The sequence below is a fragment of the Rhopalosiphum maidis genome, chromosome 3 (assembly GCF_003676215.2).
Source record: "Rhopalosiphum maidis isolate BTI-1 chromosome 3, ASM367621v3, whole genome shotgun sequence".
Lineage (NCBI taxonomy): Eukaryota > Metazoa > Arthropoda > Insecta > Hemiptera > Aphididae > Rhopalosiphum > Rhopalosiphum maidis.
Window position 1 is genome coordinate 60,004,915 of NC_040879.1, and position 23,969 is coordinate 60,028,883.

General features: G+C 25.9%; 2 protein-coding genes across 5 annotated transcripts; both read right to left on the reverse strand.

Moving 5' to 3' along the window:
- Positions 1–205: 205 nt before the first annotated feature.
- Positions 206–2,744, reverse strand: LOC113558807 (high mobility group protein 20A-like). Its single transcript, XM_026964357.1, has 7 exons — positions 2,321–2,744; positions 2,122–2,241; positions 1,930–2,051; positions 1,642–1,773; positions 1,224–1,283; positions 566–662; positions 206–505 (listed from the first exon to the last, which is right to left on the reverse strand). Exons 1-7 carry the CDS (start codon positions 2,355–2,357, stop codon positions 381–383), a joined length of 693 nt encoding a protein of 230 aa, XP_026820158.1. The 5' UTR covers positions 2,358–2,744; the 3' UTR covers positions 206–380.
- A 1,471-nt stretch (positions 2,745–4,215) lies between these two features.
- On the reverse strand, positions 4,216–21,815 carry LOC113556442 (proton-coupled folate transporter-like). 4 transcript variants are annotated; one of them, XR_003405529.1, is made up of 11 exons: positions 21,721–21,788; positions 21,498–21,677; positions 14,475–14,618; positions 12,463–12,705; positions 12,213–12,387; positions 10,963–11,134; positions 9,532–9,670; positions 9,261–9,356; positions 8,926–9,176; positions 8,427–8,583; positions 4,216–4,299 (listed from the first exon to the last, which is right to left on the reverse strand). XR_003405529.1 is itself a non-coding variant. In XM_026961392.1 (11 exons), the coding sequence occupies exons 3-11, from the start codon at positions 14,578–14,580 to the stop codon at positions 6,530–6,532; spliced, it is 1,377 nt and encodes a 458-aa protein (XP_026817193.1). In that variant the 5' UTR covers positions 14,581–14,618; positions 21,498–21,677; positions 21,721–21,788; the 3' UTR covers positions 6,369–6,529. The 4 variants fall into 4 exon arrangements, 1 of the variants encoding a protein (XP_026817193.1); XR_003405528.1 differs by lacking the exon at positions 4,216–4,299 and adding an exon at positions 6,369–6,590 and having other exon boundaries at positions 21,498–21,664; positions 21,721–21,815; XR_003405527.1 differs by lacking the exon at positions 4,216–4,299 and adding an exon at positions 6,369–6,590.
- Positions 21,816–23,969: the final 2,154 nt, after the last annotated feature.

Sequence of the window (23,969 nt, forward strand, 5' to 3'; positions counted from 1 at the left end):
CTATTATATTAATTATCCAAAAATGTAATAGATAATATATGTATTTTTAATGTGTGAAGTTATATTTTTAATAATTAATAATAAAAACTAGGTAACAATTACCTCAATTTTTATTTACATTATAATCTTCAAAATGTTATTTGTCAAGAATCAAAAAATTATAAGAAAAGTCAAATAAATATACGTATTTATTTAAACTGGATTAAAGAAAATGAAAATTGGTCAACATCTAGTTACTTAAAACTGTGGAAGTATTATACTATGAGTGGTTAGAACTTTAGATACACGATCCTTTGAAGACTCCTATTTATTTTTAATTTTACAAAAGTAAAAAGGCTAACTAAAATAATTTAAATGTGATTTGTTGTTCTTCGATGACCTTAAGATTGTTCATACAAATTTTTCAATACACAGTCAAGATCATAATGCATTTTCAATAACCTTACGTGACACAGTAATTCGTCCATTAATATATTTTGGAGGTATCTTAGTTCACTTTCTCTAGCTAGAAAAAAATAATAAATGATAAATAAATAATAGTAAATACAATTTAACGAATACCAACCATTATTGAAGATTGAGAATTCATCAGAAAATGTTGGTATGTCATAAACTGTGTTAATGTTATTATAAGATGGTTCTATTTTTATTAATTCTTGTTCCTAAATAAAACAAAATAGTTATAAATAATTATTAACAAATTTGTAATTATATAAAATCTTAATTTGCAATACATATTTTTCATGCAACAATTTTTAATTAAAGTTTTGATAAAAAATTAACCTTTTTTAATTTCCTATTATCAGATGGATATTCTTTTTTTAATTCTTGTTCCTGAATTAAATAAATACATAAACAGTTAATTACTGTTAAAATTGAATTTGTAATTTATAATATCATATAATGTTTTCTATCTGATTTTACTAGTGCCACTGGTGACATAAAGATTATTAGTATTATTAATATCACAAGTGTCATAAATAACCCATATTCCAAGTAATGATGCAGTGTTAATTCTATCTCTATTCTTGCAGAAAAACAACACAGAGTATTTTAATGCTTTGGCAAATTATACAATATTAAGAACTCCCGTGGAGTGTGGTGTATAATATTAGAGTATAAATAAATGAAACAGATAGAAAACACTATTAATTTGTGATATATAAGTATCATACAACTAATTTTATTTAAATATTTTTAGTACAAAAAAAATGTTAACTAACCTTTTTTAATTTGATATCTCCAGGTGATTTCTCTTTTTTAAATTCTTCATCCTCTTTGTCCTAAATAAAATAAATACATAGCTAGTTAATAATTATTAACAATGAAGTAACAATTTTATAAAATCTAAATCTGTATTCAATATATTTTTTATCCAACTATCTTCATTTAAAGCACCAATATGAAAAAAAAAATAATATAACTTTTTGAACTTTATTATTATGAATTTATTAGCATACAGTAAGATCAATTACTGTTTATTATTGAAAATAAATCATTTATATAATAGGTGAATGATTAAAAGGTTTCACTAACAATCATTTAATATTTTGTAAACTGTGAACTAGAATGTCAAAAATATTATATTAATTTTAACACATATATTTTTTGTGAAAATAAAATAATTAATAATCAACTAACTTCTTGGATTTGGGTATTAATTTTTTTCTTTTTCATTTCACGTTGAATACAATTTTTATATGCTTTTGTCTTTTTATAAGCTGCTACTAATTTTTTAACACATTTAGAACATTCAGCTGCTGAGTGAAATTTCTAAAAAACAAAATTAAATGTTACAAAATTCCTATAAAAGAATAATTAAAGCTTTTTAATTATAATTAGTGGATAGTTTTCTAAATATATATTTCTGTATTTATTGATGAATAACATGACAATTCTCTTCTCTATAACATATTATAAAATAATTACTTGTTTTTTATCTGCTGGCAACCGATTCCATTCAGTATTAATTTTAGTTATTTCAGCAAATGATAAATTAGGATTATTCGAACGAAATCGTTTGCGTCTGTCATTTAAAAATCGTATGTATGCTGTAAATATAGACAACTACTTAATCTATTTTTATTAACTAAAAAATTATAATAATTTATATTTAATTACCAGAATCTGGAGGTATAGCAGATATGTTGACGCGTAAACATTTTCTACGTCTTTTACCTTGTACATTATTCTTATCAACTTTTTTAGGTATACCATTTTCAATAAGCGCAACATCTTGATCTATAAAATTTAAAAATTAAAACTAGTTAATACATTTCAATAAAAAAATACGAAATTATAAATATAAATAGGTACCAACCTGATTTGTCTATAGACTCGGCGTTTTTAGATTCCATAATACTTTTAATAAATCGACCAGATTTACCTAACAAAGACTAAGCATGCAATTAATATTCATACAATACTTTTATCTTTAGAAATTCTGACGAAATTCAAAACACCGTAGAATTGTAAAAAAAACGATCGTAAATACCGTAATATATTGTTTTTTTACACCAAGAAGATCAATTGCAACAGAGCGGAATGGCTTACACACTGGAAATGTGGTCGCCGGTCGGTCACGTAGAATACGGATCAATATATGTTTACACGAACTCAATATCTTATTGATATTAACTTTTTAAATTTTTAACATAAATACATAATATGAATACGGTGTTGCTATTTTCACAAAACACGCTTTAAGGGCAACCTAACAGACAGAGAAACGATAGTTTTTACTCGCACAGAAGCCTCTGAGCTATAAGGAAATCGATATTTAATTAAGAGAAAAAACTGAAAAGAGAATGTAAGAGATGCTGTGTACAGCCAGTGTTGCCATAATGTACAGCAAAAAAAAAGTAAAAAGGTGATGTACGATATAAGTTGTATACTTGTATTTCCAATCGTAAAAAGGTAAATAGTTATCATGTATACAACTACCACGGTCATATTATATAAGACTGTAATCATACGGCTGTAATCGACAATCGTCCAGTATAGTGTTAGATCATATAATGGTGTTACTATCTTTGTCTTACACATTGCGCTAAAGTCTTAATTTGATATTTTACCGCGATATTATTTTAGTTTGGTTCTTAAAATTTTGTACCTCGTTATTTTTTTTTAACTTCCAAAAAATATTTTTGATTAATTTAATAAAATATAAAAAATTAAATGGTAAATAAATAGTTTATTAGTTGATAATTATAGTTTATAATAATATAACAAGTATTGAAACATTGTTTTATTTGTGGACTTTATGTTTTATGTTTTTTTTCATATAAATGTAAAAGAAGTTGCAGAATGCAGGGAATTGTATGTTGGGAGAAATTAAGTTGTAAATTTAAAGTTAGAAGGTTTCAGTTCATAACTCAAGTATATGAAATAACAACTTCATTTTTAGTAAAATAATATTTATTTTATAAAATTAATAATATTTATATGCTATTTACCTGAAGCTGTAACTACTACTTACCTTAGGTTGTATTTACTATTTTCCTAACTTAACTTAATATTGTAGATTTATAATCTAGGAAATATTAATACTGGAAATATCCAGTAAACAAAAACCTAACCTTTTTAGTTAAAACCGAGCCTGGGCCATAGATGTACGTTCAGCAGTAGTGTTATAACAGTCCTAGTAAAGTGTAGTGTAATTCTGTTCAGAACATTATTTAATTGTATACAAATCATCTTTTCATATAATAAAATATACAGAGCATTTATTCTCGATAAATAGTGTTGTTCTTTTGCGTAGCAGAACAGTTTAAAATAAATTAATTGAATGTAAAAATAAAGTACACGCTCAACAGTTTTAACAATAATTACTTATCATGAGATCATTTGTATATTAAATAGTAATGAGTGGGAGAAAATCTTTACTTGTTGACGTTCATAGATAATTGCCCAAAAGAGGAAGAATTGGTATTCAATATAGCACAAAATGTTCAAAAGAAAAGAAAAAACCAAAAGCAAATCTGTTAAAAAAAAAAATAAGAAGGTAGTTGTTAATACCTAATTTATATTATTTTTTTTCTCTGTCAACTATAACTTATTTAAAAAAAATATTTGATAAGATATAAATTATTAAGAAAAAATGTATATAATGATAATGTTATATTCAAATTAGAGGAGAAAGTAAAACAAAGGTTATTGTAATTTTCCTCTTTAATATTATAAGAAAAAAAAATTATTCATGTACATAAAATATTTGTTGTTGTATTGGTAACAATCAGTTTTCGATTAACAAACAAATCATCAGTTATAATGCTTCTTGAAAGTAAGAATAATATTGTTCTGAAAATAATATATTAAATTGATATGTTTATATACATATAATTGATATTATATTAATATTGCAATGCTTGTATAACATAGTACTAAATTATAAATGTCTTATACATATTTTATACAATTTATTAAAAAAAAATAACATTCGATATGGTGTTGTTTTATATATATTATTAGTTGGTTATAACTGTTATAAGTTATAACTTTATACACTAAATTTGAGTGGTTTTATCTCAACTAACTGCATAAATTAGTAGTGATAGTAGCGGAAGTAACCTAATGAATCAAATATTAGTTTATTAGCTTAATAAAAGTATCTAAGGTATTTTGCTTTTATTTGAATTTGGGTAGAAAAAGATAAAATTTATTGCATACATCAACTCAATCTTGTAAAAATACTTTTAAAATATAATTCAAATACTTCTAAGAAAAATTATTGAAGAACAAATACTTGACATATAATTAAAAACTTGTAAGTTTTATCATAGATGATATAGTGTTAGGTATTTAATCTATGATTTTACTTATTTAATTGTACAAACAGGTTAGACAATTCATTTTGTAATTAATTATTACTAATTTAAAATTGTAATCTCACAATTAAGCATAATTAGAATTTAATACTAAAAAATGAAAATAAATGAAAAATTGATTGTGTTTTAATTATTTAAAATACTACAATATTAATAATATTGATCAAACAACAAATGGATTATAAAATAAATAAATGCCTAATAATTTGATTTTTATCAAAAAAAACAATTTGATGTGATAAATATTTATTTTTAATTGTAAAAGTGTTTGATTTTTAACACAAGTACATTCAAGACAATTTTTAGAATACTTTCCAAATGCTTAGTTTAAAAACTAATAAGTATCTTACAATATTTACTCAATAGCTTTTTAACTGTCAACTCTAAAGCATTATATTTTTTCATTTTTGTAATTACCTTAAATTTTAAAATATTCTTTCTCCAGTAATAATTTTTTTGGGGCCATGCCCCTCCCAAATTTCAAAAACAGAAAAAGAGAACATGTACCAATCAAATACTTACTATACAATTTAATTTAAAATAATATTCGCTTTTATTATTACAGTGTATAATATAGTATTATACTAGTAATTATAATATAATACGAGTCGATATCATATTATCATTTAATTGTAATTTCTCATTAGTCGTTAGATATCTTTGTATATATTTTCGCCTAGTACGTACGTGGTGTTCCGATAGACTCTCAGGTTCTCTATTTATAATTATAATTTTATTGATTTTTTATCGTTAATATGTTTGACGACTTTCGTGAGTAGATAATATAGTTTCAATATTTGTAGCTGTGCATAATTTTACTAAGGCGATTATATTATGTGTGCTGACGACCAACAGTGACTACTGACCACTTAAGACCAAAATATTTTATTTTGGCATTTTGCATATAATGGACCATTTAATATTGATATTAAATATTATTTAATATAATATTATAATATTATTAATATTAATATTAATGGTACTTACGTATTATTTTAAGTTTTAACACTCAACATATTAACTATTTTGATTAATATTTTCTTTTAAGTTATTGCTTATTGCTAACATAGCAATTTTACGTATTTATTTAAAATTTTCATTTTATTTCCATTTAAGTATAACAGGTATATACTATATCATAACATGAGAATATTAAATTATTATGGTCATTTGTCACTCATCATAACTCGAAAATTGAAACATCTTAAAAACATAAGCATATGGCACATGGTCATCACTCATCACATATAGACCAATAGAAATTTAATTTTAAAATACATATATATAAAAAATATTATACATAATTATGGAAAACTAAAATATAGATGAGTACCAAATTCTGTGTTCTGTACTATCGTTATTATATCTTCAATGTACAGAGATATGCGAAATACATTTTTTGTATGATTTAAGAATCTGCATTTTATAAAATGTTGAGATTTTAAGTTAAAATTATTATTCGTGGAATATAAAATAAAAATTTTCGTTTACATAATATCTATAAATTAAGACTTAATTAATCATGAGTATGATGTATGAAAATATAGTGTAGACAGTGTAGTTGGTAGTAGTGTAGGTACGCCGATAACATTTTATTCAATTAAAAAAAGTAAGATATGATGGGTATTGTAGTTCTCAATGCAAGAAAAAAAACAATTAATTTATATACCTACATAAAATGATTGTTGTTGCGGCGGTTAAAATTAGTTTTCGATTAAAAAATCATCAGTTTTGGTGCTTCTTGAAAGTAAGAATAATATTATTCTGAAAATAAGTTAATAATGTATTTAATTGATAAATATTGCAACTCATATAGTATGTAACATGTAATATAAAATAAAATATAGCATTTAAAATCTATTATATCTATACACAAAATTTGTTTAAAAATGTCATACTCAATCAGATATATTATTTTATACACATTGATGATTCATTTTAACTTAATAAACTTCAGTACTAAAGTAGTTATTAGTTAACCTCAACATAGCGTAACTAAGCTAATACGTCAAATTTAAGTTTATTATATTATTAAAAATACCTAAGCTATTTTGTTCATGTCCAAATCGAGAATAGAAACAGTCAACTCTACTACACATAATGACATAACTCTCAGTCTTGTAAAAGTTACTTAATAAATACGAATTAAGAAATTGTCACACCCGCATGCGTTGTTTCCGTCTCACTAACAAAAAATATATAATAAATAGATAGCATAATACGAGTATATGCGTCCAGAAGTTTCAATTTCGTGTAGTTAGGTTTAATAATATTAGAGTGGATTGATCTATCAGTAAACTTAAGGTATCTATCAATATTTGTTATTTTTTGTTTTTTAAAATATTAACATTAGATATAACTGATACAAGGCCACATAGATGAGTACTCGTAATTTACTTGAAAATTAAAATATCCTAAAAAATCAATCATTAATATTTGATAATAAGTCAATTTATTATATTATTAGATCCAACTATTTAAAATTAAAACAACTAAGCTAAAATTGTCTATGTTTTTCCATTTTCCTGACGCATAAATGCATAAAAGCATAACATAGATTGAGTGCGAGGCAATAATGTGTCAATAATTAAATGCGGAAAATTATGTGAACAATTGAGCAAGCCCGTGTACAGAGGGGTTAGGGGCATAACCCCTCCCCCCAGAAATGTTTAAAGTAGAATCATTTTTATCATTAAAATAATAATAAAATAATGTATTTCTAATTCATATGTATTTTAAATATTTCACCCCCCTTCCCGAAAATTGAACCTGAATACACGCTTGCAAATTTGCAATTGAATACATTGTTACTTATTTAAAACAACGAACGAACGTAAATTGATTTGTCGATTTTTAATTTTTATATTTTAAAATATTATCTTTACGTCCATCCATGATAAAAATTATTATTTCGATAAGATATCCGAAATTTCAGGTAATAATATATGTTTATCGATATGATATTGATTCTAGTTTCTTCTTTATTTTAAAAATTAAATTATTTAATTGTTTTATATGATTTGCAGTGACTTAACTTAAAATAAAAACACGGAACACTACCTATTTACAAGGCATATCAGAGAATTTGAAATTTGAATATTTATAATTGGATAATTTGAACAGTTATATTTTTAAATTTATAAATTTGAAATAAGTATAATTTTTAAAATTCTTTGTGATTATATTTATGTTAATAATATTAAAAATTTAAATGCATTAGATGCATAGTCATACAATTATCTATTAATTTAAATTGTATATACTTTGTACCAGTAACATTTAACTGTCACGCACCCAATTGTTGTTGGTAATCCGTGCGAGCAAAATTGTGGTTAGTTTTAATATTATAGTGTACTAGTACTACCTAAATATGAAGGTAAAAATATTATTTATTTATTAAGAAATTGAATATTTGCCCGAAATACTTAAAAAGTAGAGCAAACGTTGTAATATTTTACATTCTCAATTGAAGTTATTAATTTAGACATATGACCTGTATAAAGATCTAAACAGTGTTTCTTTGAATTCGGCGCTTATTAAACTGTGAACTTGAAAACTGTAATAATTATTTTTATAACATAATAAATAATGTTAACTCACCCGAATAAGCAAAGCATAAATATGCCAAGTATTGCCGAAAAGAAAAATATACAATTGGCGAAATTCTGGACTGTTGCAGCGTAGATCGTGTTGTATATCGGTGAGTATAGTAATATTCCATGAGATTCAACCAGACTTATGAATGTTAATATTTTACCTAAAAGTATAATAATATTTTATATTACTATTATATATAGGCAGACGATACGGATTTAAGACTTAAAGGAATTCGATATGGACAGTTTTGAAACAGTTCTTTATAGTTAACTTTCTAAGTGCGTGCGTGCTAGTGGTATAGAACTATAGAAGTGTGCACAGTGTGTGATATTTAATGTGTGTGACTGTCTATAAAAGAAATAGCGGAATGTTCCCGCACGTACATGCATATGTAAATTACGCGTTAAATAAAAATTAATTTTTTTTCTATTCGAAAGTTCACTAATACAGAGATGTATATATGTGAGACAACACACGAGCTAACGAACAATTATTTACTCACAAATAAATAGCTATAATATTGACCTATTTCTTCGGAGGGAAAACTTTTAGATAATTGAGATCGTATCAACGTTTGTGTTGCATACACAGTGCTTCCAACAGCTTCCACGGCGTATAATTGCCATTCGTATATCGAGTACGCGAAATAAATCTTTTCAAAAATTCCTACGGCTGTAACAGCGGTAACAATATACATTTCAGGAATTTGTAGTTTGGCGTTGAGCACGTATACAACGATTGCGGGAACAATGGCTGAAATAATATTTATAAACGAATGCAGTAGATATGTCAGTATAATTACATAATGTTGTGAAACTTTCACCCCAAATAACGAACCATGCAATAGTGTCATATACGCACGAAACGGTAAAAATTTTTCCAACGTCCACGAAAATTGTTTCTGTAAGTACATGTACATATACGTTCCTTCACCTGGAATAAAATTATATTAATTAATTATATTGAATTCAGGAATAATGGATTTAGTTGATAGTTATTGATTTATTTTATTATATGATGTATGAATCAAGTTTATAATATCTAATATTCGCTGACTAGGTACCTATGGTATATGTATGCGTACATTCTGTACTTGTATTATACTTACCAAACATAACAATTAAATTAAGAGCTAACGACACTGCAGACAGTATAATTATGCATCTCAAGTAACCTAATCGTTGTTTCATAACAGTTTGCCACAAATCTCTTATTAGTTGGATGTTAAAAAGTTTTGTATTCGCTCCCTGTATAGAAATAATGAAACAAAATTAAAAAAGAATCACAGAAAATGAATTATTGGATGTAACCCTGACCCGTCAGATTTCATCTAGTATTTTCAATATATTTTGTATGGTAAATTTGGTTAGGTACATTGGTATGGTAAATGTTTATTAAGTATTTTAATATGTCTCAATTAGAAGATATTTATTATTTATTTTTGAGTTATTTACCTATATATCAGCGGCAGAAATTGTTTAAAAATATAAAATAATTGCAAACTAAATTCTATAATATTATAGTCAATATTATATGAATATGTGAGGCATAGACGCAATTTCAATTTTTTTTATGGAAGTGCTGAACGAATTTATTAATTTTACAATGATATTTGTTATTTTATTTTTAATTTATATGTTTCTCATCACCTTTTGAAGTAGTAAAAAAAAAATAATTTTCAAATTTGAGGGTAATTTCTGGAAGTAATGGGATCTAGTTAGTACTCGGGGAGGAGTCCAAAAGTAAAAAATGTGATTCAAATCTTTATATATTATAAAATCTTGGTGTACGACGGGTATGTTTACGATGTACTCCGATGAAACTACTCAACCGATTTTGACGAAATTATGATCAATGTGAGTGATTTTGTTTCTATCATCAGATATAATAGCTTTTATCCCGATTAATGATCTCATAATATTACCTCTTTATTATATAGGTTAGATATATAATAAAGAGGTAATATTTAAGTAGGGTAAGGTAATTTATTATCATTAGTCGAAGGACTGTGCGATTATTTAATCAATTGAAAAAATTCAACGCTGGGTGGGACAGTTATGTAAAGGTGATACGTCAGAAATATCATCTGTACACCAAATCAGACAACCAAAAATAGTGTTACCCTCACGCTAAATGTTAGCATTATTAGGCAACCAAATTTAACATGGATGCATTTTGTTCGGTAACGAAGTGCACGGGAATTAGCTAGTTTAAAATTGTTGTTTGTTTCGTCATATATAGAGTATAAACTACCGGATCAATTTCAATAAAAGTTATAGGTATATATAGGCTCTAGACTTTTTAGTGTAATTTTTGTCCATTAAATAAATTAGCATTTACTAAAATCAATTAAAAATCAATAATATATCTATTTAATTTATAAAATTAAATTTTAGTATGTTATAAAAAAAAAAGAACTGTTTATTGGTAGGTAAATCAACACAAGTGAAGCTGGGTAAACTTTATAACTTTTATGAAATCATTTATGAAAATTTTTAAAATATATTATTATAAAACAAACAAAATGCATAATATATACCATTTTAATGACTACTGATTCCTTAAGAAAAATATATGTATACAGAAGTCCAGCTATCGAAACAAACGATGAAAGGCAATAAACGTAAGTAGTAGAGCTACTATACAATATTGTACTCAATACAGATCCAAGTATTGATCCAAAATCGATAAATGTGTACAAAACAACAATCCTGTAAAATAAATAAATAATTAAATAAATATTATATTTAATAATAATTAATATAAAATACAAATCTAACATATATTTTTAATTTAATATACTTATGTTGTTGCATAAATAATCACTAAATTATAATTGATGCCCATTAAAATAATTAATTTTAATTTTTTTTCGATAATATTATATCAAACACGTGTCGGTATATAAGTGTAACATGGTAAAACTGAGGGTTTAACCAGTTTTGGACAAATCGGCGTGAACATTTCGCCGACAATAATGTCAGCGCATAGTTATTTCGGTGCAGTTTATTATTTAGTTATCGAATATTCTATTTTCTTATCCATTATCATTATCAAAAAAATTTCAAATACTTTAGGACCTAGGTGTCCTAGATAGATCAATAAGAGATAAAACAGTTGGTCGATGTATAATTCGACAGGTGACAGATTATCACGAGACACAGGTTGTTATTTCGTAACTGGTATTTAAAATGTTGTATTCATCCGAATAAAATGTTTTATTTACTAACAAATTTTGGCTGTAAAATTTTTTGTTCCTAGATGTGGTTTTATGTACATATTTAAAAAATTTAATTTTAATCTCACATAATTTTGGAATTTTTGGAGATGTCGTAATAAAGATCTGTGTGAATATCGACCATTTAAAACAATTAAAACTCCTCGTTTAAATAACCTTACGCTGATATTAACTACTCACGCTGAAATGTTCCATTCTTTAAAACTGACAGACGTAATCTAAGTAAATTTATCAAATAAATTAAAATTTAAAGTGTGAATACATGTATCCATTTAATTTTATGTTGTAACAAAGATTATAAAAATTAATTCTTATAAATATAGTACTTATTATAAGTTATGTTGTTTTTTTTTATTTTTTAGTAGAAATTATAACATTTAATAAAATAGTCATAAAATATTATGCTATATTTTATATAATGGATATAGTGCGTTAAAGCTCCTAAAATATTATTTAGTAACCTACGATAGCGACCGTGATTAACAATTAAATGTTAGCAAAATCGTTAAATTAATTTTTTTTTTTTTTTAATTCAGCTCTAATGTCACTACCTGAAAGCTCTTGATTTGTTATCGATGACATCAACAATATAACAAAATGCAGCTAAATACAATACACCAGTTCCACCACTTACAGCAACCGGTAGGCTGCACAGCAAAAACATTACAGGAGACAGGCTTGGTATTGTAGAAAATACACTGAACATACAGTTAGATATAACTATACCTTAAATTTGAAGTGATCGAAATTTATATATTATAACCTTTTATTTTCAGTATCTAAATAGGCATTACTTCTCACCTGAGATAGCTGATAATAACAAAGGTTTACGACCGTTTACATCACTCCAGGCACCTAAAAATAATGTCATTAGACATGGCACAAATGTTTCTATCAGATTTTTAAACATTAAAAAATTTGTCGCAGCTGGCTGAATTATTTCTTGTTCTGCTGCAGTAATATTGTAACAATTCACAGACTTATTTTGTCCGAGATCACTATGAAGGCATACACGTTCTTCGAATAAATTAGCTTGCACCATCACTGAAATAAATAAATTATAATACTGCATGTTACTGATTTTAATATTTCCTAGACAAAGTGCCAATTAATTAATTAAAAACGATAAAATTTAGTTCAAACGTGGTTCAGTCCAATTTTTATGCATTAGTATTCACAATTTTATAAAATTTGATATTTAAACGAATTTAGAAAATGTTGTTGTTATTCGAAATTTATTTATTTATTAAGTAATTTAAACTCTTCATCATAATTCGTGATTTCGTGAGTATTATTATTCACTATATACTATGAAATATTTAAAATATTTAAAATATTTATCAATATTACTTATACATCTATACTTTCTAAGCGTTTGAAAATTTCAAATTTTTGATTCTGAACAGAGTGATAAAATGCCTATTGCTATAGTCTACAATCACTTATTGTCTTTTGAATTTACTTATAACTTATAAGTGAATAATTAGTGGCACACACTCAATTATAAATAATGGTAGCAGTGCAGCACATTCAATGGAAAATATATCACCCACCCACCAAATTACTTTCAAAAACTAAGAATAAATGGAAATTAGTACAATAATGCTTTTTTTAATAGGCTTTCATTATTGGTAAATGTATTAATTACAGTATCTGTATCAATTTGAGTATAATTTTTGCACGAAAGTACCATTAAGCTTTCAAGCCAAAAAAATCAGGGGTAGCAGCACTAGCAGCTGCTACTCTAGAACCCTCTAGTGTGCGTCACTGTTAATAATATTTAAATAAGTTATTAATTTAAAGTTAAGTTATTTTTAACTAAGTTATATAATGACTTCCTTTTACTCAATTATTTTAATATCAGTATAAAAAAGATAGGCGGGTTAGTACCACTCTGCTGTATATTAATATATACCTACCTAATTAGGTGTCGAGGGTGTCACTGTAATTTGAAGAAAATGTATGAATATCGAATATCATCCAATGCCGTAAACTCGTATAAAAATAGATAAATGTTATTAATAGAAAAAATAATGAGAAATCTTGTATCAAAAAGCTTATAAAAAACATTATTTATGATTTTAAATTGTCTATAAATAGTTTAAAATGATTCATAATATTTTGAAAATTAAGCTATGTATAGAAAATGTTAATATAAACATTTTTATGAAAATGTCTGGTTAAATTATTTATTTTTGAGTTTTAACTTTTTTTTTTATAAGTTTATAACAAAATAAAGAAATCAATATTTTTTGAAAACTAGTTTAGCATAAAAATTCCTATTCTCACCGATTATTTTAAAAAGTTCTAGAAATTAAAATTTCCTATTTTACCTTTCTAAACTTTTAAAGAAAAAATAAGATCTAATTTTCTATACAAAAACACTAGCAATGTTCAAAATTAGAGTAGTTTTTCGACTGTTTATTGTGTATACAGAGTTCAGACATATACAAAAACCATTCATAATTGTTACAACTTACAATCAATATATTAATATCGCTTGACGCGTTCAGTTTCTAATAAAATGTATGAATTAATATATTTAGTAATAATAATAGGCTATTATATAGGTATTTGCTCAGATTATTTTATTATTCAATAATTTATCATTAAATTCTTATTTAAAAATACAATATAGAGACTTGATGACGAGGAACACTATAGACACATACTGCAGCACAGCAGAGCAATATATTACCTAATTTCCTCATTTATTTTTATTACACTTTGAGCTACATTTTGAAAGTTATATAGTATATTTAATTTAAATCTCTATTCATAAATTTTAAGAATAGAAAACTATGTATACTCACGGTTTGCATGTATTCCGATATTTATTAACATCATGACTGGCTCTAAAGTTATCCCGAATTTGTGATTCTTGATTTCTACATCATTGGTAGGCTCTGAGTCGTCCATCTCTTGTGTACGATGAACGATGAATGTGACTTGTTCACCTTAATTGCGTTCATCGTACAGTATATAAAAAAAAAATCATAAATCTATAGCCCTGTGTTTTGAATTTCAAACGGCCATAGAAAATTTAAGTGACATTCTAGTGAACTTTATTTTTTTATTATAGGTAGAAAACGCAATGAAAAATATTGTATTCAATTTTTAAATAAGTACTAGATATAAAATAAAATTTAAGCAGATTTCAAACATTTTTGCCTAACGATAAAATTTTGATTGGCATTTATTGAAAAAAACTAAAAAAAAAAATGGAAATATCTATAAATAGATCAAATTATTTTTATAGTAAACTTCAAGTATCTAAAATTATTTTTTTCAAGTTACGTACGTTATACATAAATAATAAAATAAAATCGTCCCTTATTTTTTATATACACTATTATTAAAATTATTAGGTTTTTTACTGCCCCTAGAGTCTAGGTAAAGCAGTGCTAAAAAAAAAAAAAGTAATGACTATAAGGTATGTTCGACATAACATTTTTATAATGATATTTTATTCATTCCATTTAAATCTTTATAGGTATAAGCTTAGAATAATTATCTGTATAACTAAAACATTTAATTTATTAATACATTTTGTGTTACTTTTGCATTGTAGAGTTACCTGCCTTTACAAAATGAATAATTGCAAAGACTTAAAAATAAAATGTGTTAGACATGATTTACATTTTCTAATTATTTAGCTCTTTTATTGCTATTTAAATAATATTTAATGATTAGTTATAAACATTTGACAGTTTTGTTATTATGTTGTGATTAAAAAATATTTATCAATGGACTTGAAACTTTTCATTATTAAGTACATGAATGTTATTATTTCTAGTATACAAAATACAATTTTAAAAATATTAAGATTATTTTTCTCTAATTAATCCGCAACAACTGAGGCTGATAGGTGACACCGACAAGATTAATTATAAGCTATTAAATAAAAAAAAAAAATAGACATGGTATAATTTTATATTTAATATTAATTATAGACATATTTGATATTTTTTTCAATTTATTACCATAACATTTTTGTTTTTTAATTTTGTAAGTCAAAAAAGCTTTAACATTTAATACAAGGTTCTCTTTAAAGTGCTCTTAATAAAAAAAATATCGAAAATTTATAAACATGATTTTTTTATGGACCTGATGTTCAAAATATGATGACAACATTCATTAAAACATTTAAAACAGAAATTGTTGCATTTAAAAATTCATGAAATGTTCAATCATATGGTTCTTCACGTTATTTGTTTACAGTATTAAAAAATATCAAAAGTACATGTATAAATCTCTTATAGATAATTTTATGTTTTCTTGTCATTTTGACAAAATTGAATATTAAACAAAAATTAATGATTTTTTTATCGACAAATTTTAATTATTTTGTTGTACATCAAAATATATTAATGAATGCAGATACATGAAGACTGTATACTTATTTCTGCTAGATTCTGATTACACACAGTTTTACGTTTTACTTACAACCTGAGGAGGGTGCGCCTACAAGGTAACAAGGGTGTGTGTAAAACAAGTAACACTTTATGATTAAGATGGACCAAATGTAATTATAACAGTAAAAAGTTATATGAATGATGATTAAATACAGTTGCAAGTATGACATATACTGTAAATATTATACACACTTCTTAATAAATTGATAGTATGAACATATATTGTATACTGTGTAGGAATATTAAAATTTGCCTCTCTGGTGGCCGATGGGTTAACATTATGTGTTGTATTATACATTAGATACATATACAATTAAATTAAGAAAACAATTATATAATAAATATTAAATAACCAACCTAGGTATACTTTGTTTACATCTAATAAATTTGAAAATTGATTCATTTTTCCCTTTTTTTTTAATATGTTTATAATATCTATCATCTACCATTATAGTATAGGTAGTTTATATTTAATGCCAAGAAGTTAAATATAATTAAAAATATATATATAATATCAACAACAGGGGAAACTGTCCCATATTTCTTTATTCACCCCTCCTCTCTTATCACGACACTAATTGTACATCACATTAAATGATTTATATTATAATACTAGGTATGTATACAGTGTCCGTGAGGATTTATCCATTGTGATATCTCCCAAAATAATGAAGATATCATAATTTTGATTTTTTAATAAGTTTCACAGGGTCAAGAACTATAAATATTTGATGTTTTAATTTATTTTAATGTTTTGGTAAAAAAGTTAAAAAATATATTTTTTTATTTAATTATTTAAAAAAAAATTGAAGATAACCATTTTGTAGTTCATTTTTCTGAAAATATTGACGTTTCAACATTTTAATTTCATTAATCTCCTAATTTTTAATATTTTTTCTAATTTCGAAATAAACTACGAATTATTGAATACGATAGTAGTATCAAATATCAATGTATCAAACATGTGGTTCGCATGTTCGTACGGCTGCCGAACGCTTTCAGTGTAATTCACTGTTTTTTTTTCGAAACTAGAAAAGATATTAAAAATCAGGAGATTAATGAAATTAAATTGTTGAAACGTCAATATTTTCAGAAAAATGAACTACAAAATGGTTATCTTCAATTTTTTTGAAAATAATTAAAAAACAAATTTATTTTGTAACTTTTTTTCCAAATCATTAAAATAAATAAAACATCAAATATTTGTAGTTCATGTCCCCGCGAAACCTATTAAAAAATCAAAATTATGATACCTTCATTATTTCAGGAGATATCGCAATGGGTAAATCTTCACGAGACACCCTGTATGTATGTTAGTAATAGACAATAGTATATTACCAAAATCTATAGAAAATGATGTATCGGCACGTGACGGCTATATTCAGCATAATCACAATCACAATAAACTGTTTACAACAAGTAGAACACTCCATCGTTTGTTCAATGATTAATATTTGTAAAATATTATATTTATTAATACTAATAACGCTAAATTGTAGCACAAAATTGTATTTTAAAGATAAAACACGACGACGACGACGACGGTGTCGCACGTATCGCGATGACTACGTGAGACAAATAACGAAGTGCACAAATCCGGTGTCTACTGTTTAATATATTCAGTTACGAACAAAGCAAAAAGTAATATTTTTGCGTTATTAATACATTGTAATACGATTATAATACCGGTACCTCCAATAATTGACAAACGTATAAACATTATATAATCATATTGGAGTAAAGCGTGCAGCCTCAACGTGTTTGTCCTTGTACGTACTCGCATAATATGATATATCAGTAAGGCACCTATAGTATAATAAATATACCTAATTGATAATGGTTTAAAAACAGTGTAATGAAAATATATCTTCCGCCCACTACTCGTCGCATAATAATATACTATTATACTTAGATCTAGGAAAATTATATTTTAATTTATAATCAATTGACTACCACGTGGTACACGTTTTAGGTAAGAACACAAAATATTATAGCACGATTTCAACTAAATAGAGTTTGTCCTAAAACATTTTGTTAGTATACCATGTATGATACTATGATGTATTTATATTTTATCGCTAACTGAAAAAGATCTGTTGAACGTGATATACATACACATTAATGTACAGAGAGCAAAAAAGGGAAAAAGTGTAAGAGTAGGTACATAATTTGTGTACACTGCATATTATACTAAAAGGCAATAAATTGTGAGTGTGTACAATTTTTAGTTCTCATCGACCATTGTAGATTCGTAGCCTAGCAGTAAATGCATTAAGAAATTCCGTGGCAGTCAACTGTAAGTTAATATTTCTACTTTTAATATTATTTATATATTTAACAAAACTATAATATATGAACCTCCGCGTAAATTTACAGACGTAGACCATTTAGGAACCATAATGTTTACAGGTAAATCAATTTATATGTTGGCTTAAAATGTGTTTCATTAGCATGTGAATCTGATCAATTAGTTTTAATTTTGCATTTTTTAGTGTTTATTACTTTTTAAGTCATTTTTTGACATTTTTAGGTCATTTTCCCACATTTTTAGTCATTTTTACTGATTCACATTAATTCACTTCTTATTGTTTCTTGTCGATTGCAGCCATTATGTCGATAACTTACTTAAAACTTTGTAATTACCACGGATTAGTAACTATCCGATTTTATCTCACTGATTACAGTCGTCAATGTAATGTTGTAGTGAATATTATGGTACCTAGATTTTATTATTTTTTCGTAATATTTTCAAAATGCCGAAAATTAAAACGTCGGTTAATGCTCGTCTACGTCTACTTTTTTGTAATTTTTTTATTTAATTTTTAAGGACATTTTTTGTCATTTTTATGTCATATTTGCGTTTTTTTGAGGTCATTTTTTTAATGTTTTTAAGGTCATCAACTTCCGAGCTCTATAATAATATGCATACGCAAGGGTGCACCCAAGGGGATGGCTAACGGGCTTTAGCCCCCCCCCCCCGCCCAAATGGCTAGCCCCAAATATTTTGATAATTTGATTAGATATATTGACTTTAAATTATTATATAAAAAAATTATCAACTAACGAAATTGAAACATTAGGTATAACATAATATTATATATTTATACCTGTCATTCTGGGCCCCGGGAGAGACCTCTGCTTATATTATTATAAATACTATTAATATTTAAAAATGATTTGAATTTAGCCTCCCCCCCTAAAAAAAGAAAAAAATATCCTGGGTGCGCCCTTGTGCATACGACATAAAACTATTTTAACGAATATATTTAAAAAAAAGCAAAAAAAAAAATTTAGTATAATATTATAGCCACACGATCAGCGCTGGCTTATGTATAATGTATACTATACATAGTATAGTACCTATATACTATTATTATTAATAACCGTTGTCTGTATAAATGCGAATATTATATAATATTATATAAGTTTATGTATATTGTATGATATATAATCTAACAAAGTTAACAAGTATAAAAAAAATAATATAATATCTATAACAATTTTTAATAATTTTATATTATAATTAAAGCAATAACCACGGTGAATGGTATTAGCACACGCATGCGATATGTCGATATATATGTTTAAATTATAAATGATAGTAATATTTGAGGTACTTTCCTGTTATACTAGATTATCTTGTTTTTTGACAATATCACAATCCTTTTATCTAAGACTACTAAAATGGTACTTTCCTGTTATACGAAGCTGTCGAGATTACAGCTATGTTTGCGACTACCGCCCAAGACTACCTCCGTTATCGTGACTACCATAATTATTAGCTGAAATATATCCATGCGCTACGTTTTAGCATTGAAATTCACAATTTTATAAATTTATTATATTATACATAGATATATATCATTACCTATACTGAGTATTTGTAATCTGATGTTTCTCATGTGACGAAAAGTAACTAGTAAGACTGCTTTGCAGAAATTTCGCAGTAGTCTAGTCTAATGAAAGTTGTGTCAGTTGTGTCGTTCGCCGTTTAATTAATTTTGATCTGGACGTCTCAACCTAACCGTATACCAAGTGTGAAATATATCACAAATGATTACTGGGTATTTAAATCTGTTCTTTATTTTTTTTTTTTTACATATAATTCGAATGTGACCATCCCCACAATACTTACAGATTAAAAAATATATCAAAGAATTAAATATGATTAAATTGATAAGAGGACATCGTACATGCGGCGCAACGTCCTCTTAATACAAATAAAAATAAGGTAGTCTGTGATAGTAGGAAAGTGTGAAAATTTTGGTAGTCTTAGATAATTATAATGTCATAATGGAGATGGAGGTAGTCTTAGGCGGTAGTCGCGATAATAGTTGTAGTCTCGTATAACAGGAAAGTACCATATTTGACACAAAATAGAATTAAAAAAGGTAGCAATTTTCACTCACAAAAGTACGAAATACGATAGAAAATTTTTGAGCCAATACGACGATTTTAATATAAAAATGTAATATTTAAAAAGTAATATGCAAAAAATACCATATACCTACTGTTGTTAATATTGATGACAACCGATAAGATTTGTGCTCACGTATGTAATGTATTGTTATATCTAAATAATATCTAATATACATATATATATATTATTATAATTTTATTATAAAAACTGTGGCGGTTCGTGATCACAAAATAATAAAAAATAAACAACAACTATGAAAAGGAATAATTTACGAATTTGCACTCGGAGGATTATAAAAATAAGCGCTTGGCGAGTTAGTTATCAAAACGCTACTAACGTTATCACAATAATATAATAATTAAAACAAACGAAAGTGTATTACACAACAATATTTTAATTATTTAAGACTATTCATGTTATGTGTGTATGTGTGAGTGTGATTGTGTATTATACGTCTTATATTAGTCGGCGATAATTATAGGCCACTGACCAATTGACATATTTTAGTCTAATCGACGGGTGATAACGAGGTAATAATAATTATTAAAATACTGTTATTCGGCGGACACAGTTACACAGATATAGCAATATTGTAATAATATAGTAATATCGATTAGTGATTAGTGATTACCGTCCAATCGTCCAAGTCAAAGGACTTTGACTATGATATACACTTGTAGTCTGTATTTCTGATTTCACTCACACAGTTAAAAATAATAATTATTACACTCGTCCTAACGACTTTCGCCCGAGGCCCGATCAATAACAACAAGTCATGTGACAGTCTACTGATTTGTAAGTAAACTATAAACAATTTTGACAATTTTGTCATTTAAATAATTTGAACAGAACCATAAAAACAATATATACTATACGTATGAGCTTATATAATATAATATATCATATGATATAATAAATTGTGGCTCTCAAATGTTTTTACAGTTTTGTCGTTTTGTGTATTTTATATAAAGGTACAGACTATATGTATATAATATACTCACGTTTCCCATTTTATGTTTTTTCATTGGTGATGGGACATATTGATGACCATCTTCATCACTAAAACTGCTTGTTATGTTGAATGAATAATTCACAAAATAATGTAAAACAAAAGCGTTTGTTTGTCCGCAAAAATCTCAAAAGCTATTTGGCCGATTGTTTTGAAGTTCTAAATGAAAATTCTTTATTACACGTGGAATTTTATAGGCTGTATAAAGTACTGACAATTTTTTTTTGTGATTTCTATTCATAATGACCAGTGTTTCGATCGTTATTTGCGACGTACTAATAACTTACAATATACTCGTAATGGCAAAGATGTCTATAGTTAACGATTGTTTTGATTTTGGATGAAGACAATGTACAAAATTAAAAGTTAAATTTGTATATTTTCGTCGCACTGCCGTCGTCGAACACGGTGACGGCACGGTAACGGGGACAGCACTACAGCATTGTTTGCAACGGTATACGGTCACGCGCCGGGTGAATGAGAACATCAAGTTTATCTTATATTTTAAAAACGCAGGAGGAATCCCCCCATCCCGGAACGGTCACAAATTGTCATTCCTAATAGATAGGTTGATACGTACATTGGTAACATACTTAATATATATTGACCTTGACCATCGAGATGGGTCAATTCTTATATGAGTAGGGGTGCAGGACTTGATAACGGTGAAACCCATAAGCGTAAATCGTTTATCTTTTTTGATAGACCAAAAGCACAAATTCGTTTTGCGTTTTATACCTTACTAGTTACTACTTACCTAGTAATAGGATAAAAGCACAAAAATAAACTTTATACATAAAACAATATTGCAGCCATTATCACTTTATGAGTTTCAGTTTAAAATTGTATGCTCGTTATATTTATTTTTTAAATATATACACATAGTATTTTTATATTTCAAAACCAATTGATTGAGTTCAATTATAGTTTAATGTTATAATTATTGTAACAAATTAGTAATTACGGTGAAGGTTAATATAATTATTTAAGATAACTATTCCGTTAAAACTTATGTCAAATGGTATTTGATAGCTCTAAAGTCAACTCATACAGAAAAAAAATTGAACTACTTAAAAACTGTGGGGTTCAAATTTAAGGTATCATATTTAAGATAAAATCATAATTATAATTTAAGTACCAGCATTTTTAGTATATTTAAGTATACTTAGGTTATTATTATACTAATTATTAAAAATATGTACCTAATTTTAATTTTAAGTTTCTTAATATTTAATATCGCTGTTAAAGCTTAATTAATAACTATATGGTTTTGATAAAATACATTTTATTTTTGTAAAATTTATTTACGCTTATGAGTTATGTCTTGTTAAAAAGGGATTTTTTTTTGCGCTTTTGGGTTGTGTTGGGTCATATTTTGTGCTTATGGGCTACAGCCTTCGAAAATTCTAGTGAATGTATTTTTGTTTTTGGTAAGTCATATTATAACACAAAAGGAAGATAGTAAGTACACATTTTTTCAAATATAACTTCAATAAAGTACATAATTATGTGAATGAAAACATGTATTTAAATTTTAAAAATTATTTAAAAAAAAAAATTAGTTGACAATTTTTTTGCATATTTACCAATTTTTAGTGCTATTTTTTGCGCTTTTAAATGAATATATTAAAGCGATAAAATTTTACTTCTTTAGTACTGTAACTTCCGTGCTCTAGTTATGAGTTATGATTGTTATAAATGTTATGAATATTATGATACTTTATTGATACTACCTATATCGGGATAAACCCAATAAAATATATGCTGTATTTTATTATTACTAGAGAAAGGTAATGTAATACGATATTGTATGTTTGTATCATACATAGACGACCGTCATTCGCTTTTGTAGCGTCTTAATGTCAATAATAATAATAATAATAATATCAAATCTGTATCACTTTCGGAATGCCAATTTAATTTCAAATGTCTATAAATAGCTAAAAAAGATTTGAATTATATAGACCAGGGATTTTTTTTAAACGACATTGATTTTTTTACAACTTGAAATAATGTAAAAAAATTTTTCAAAATGAATACTTTTTGAAATAATGAGTAGTTCGTGATAAAAAAATCATCCTGTATATGTAAATCGATGTTATTACGGATCTGTATTAGATTAATATTTTATTTCAATTATATTATTTATATTCAGAATTGAATTGTATACTTTCTAAGGTTTGGACTAGCAATATTTTTTCAAAATGTAATGATTCGTTTAAATATACATTTTTATATCAAAAGATTGAAGATATATTAAGCTATTGAGTGAGTCTGGATTGAATATCAACCATAAAAAAAAAAATGTGCGACATTGAAAACAAGAACCAACAGATTACCTACGTCACAACTGTCTTATTTAACGTTTGACACAACGATTGGTCTGTTGATATGGACTCCCGGGTATGCCAATCCTATGCGCAGATGCCACTGACCGATATATAATAATTAGATGCATGGCTTC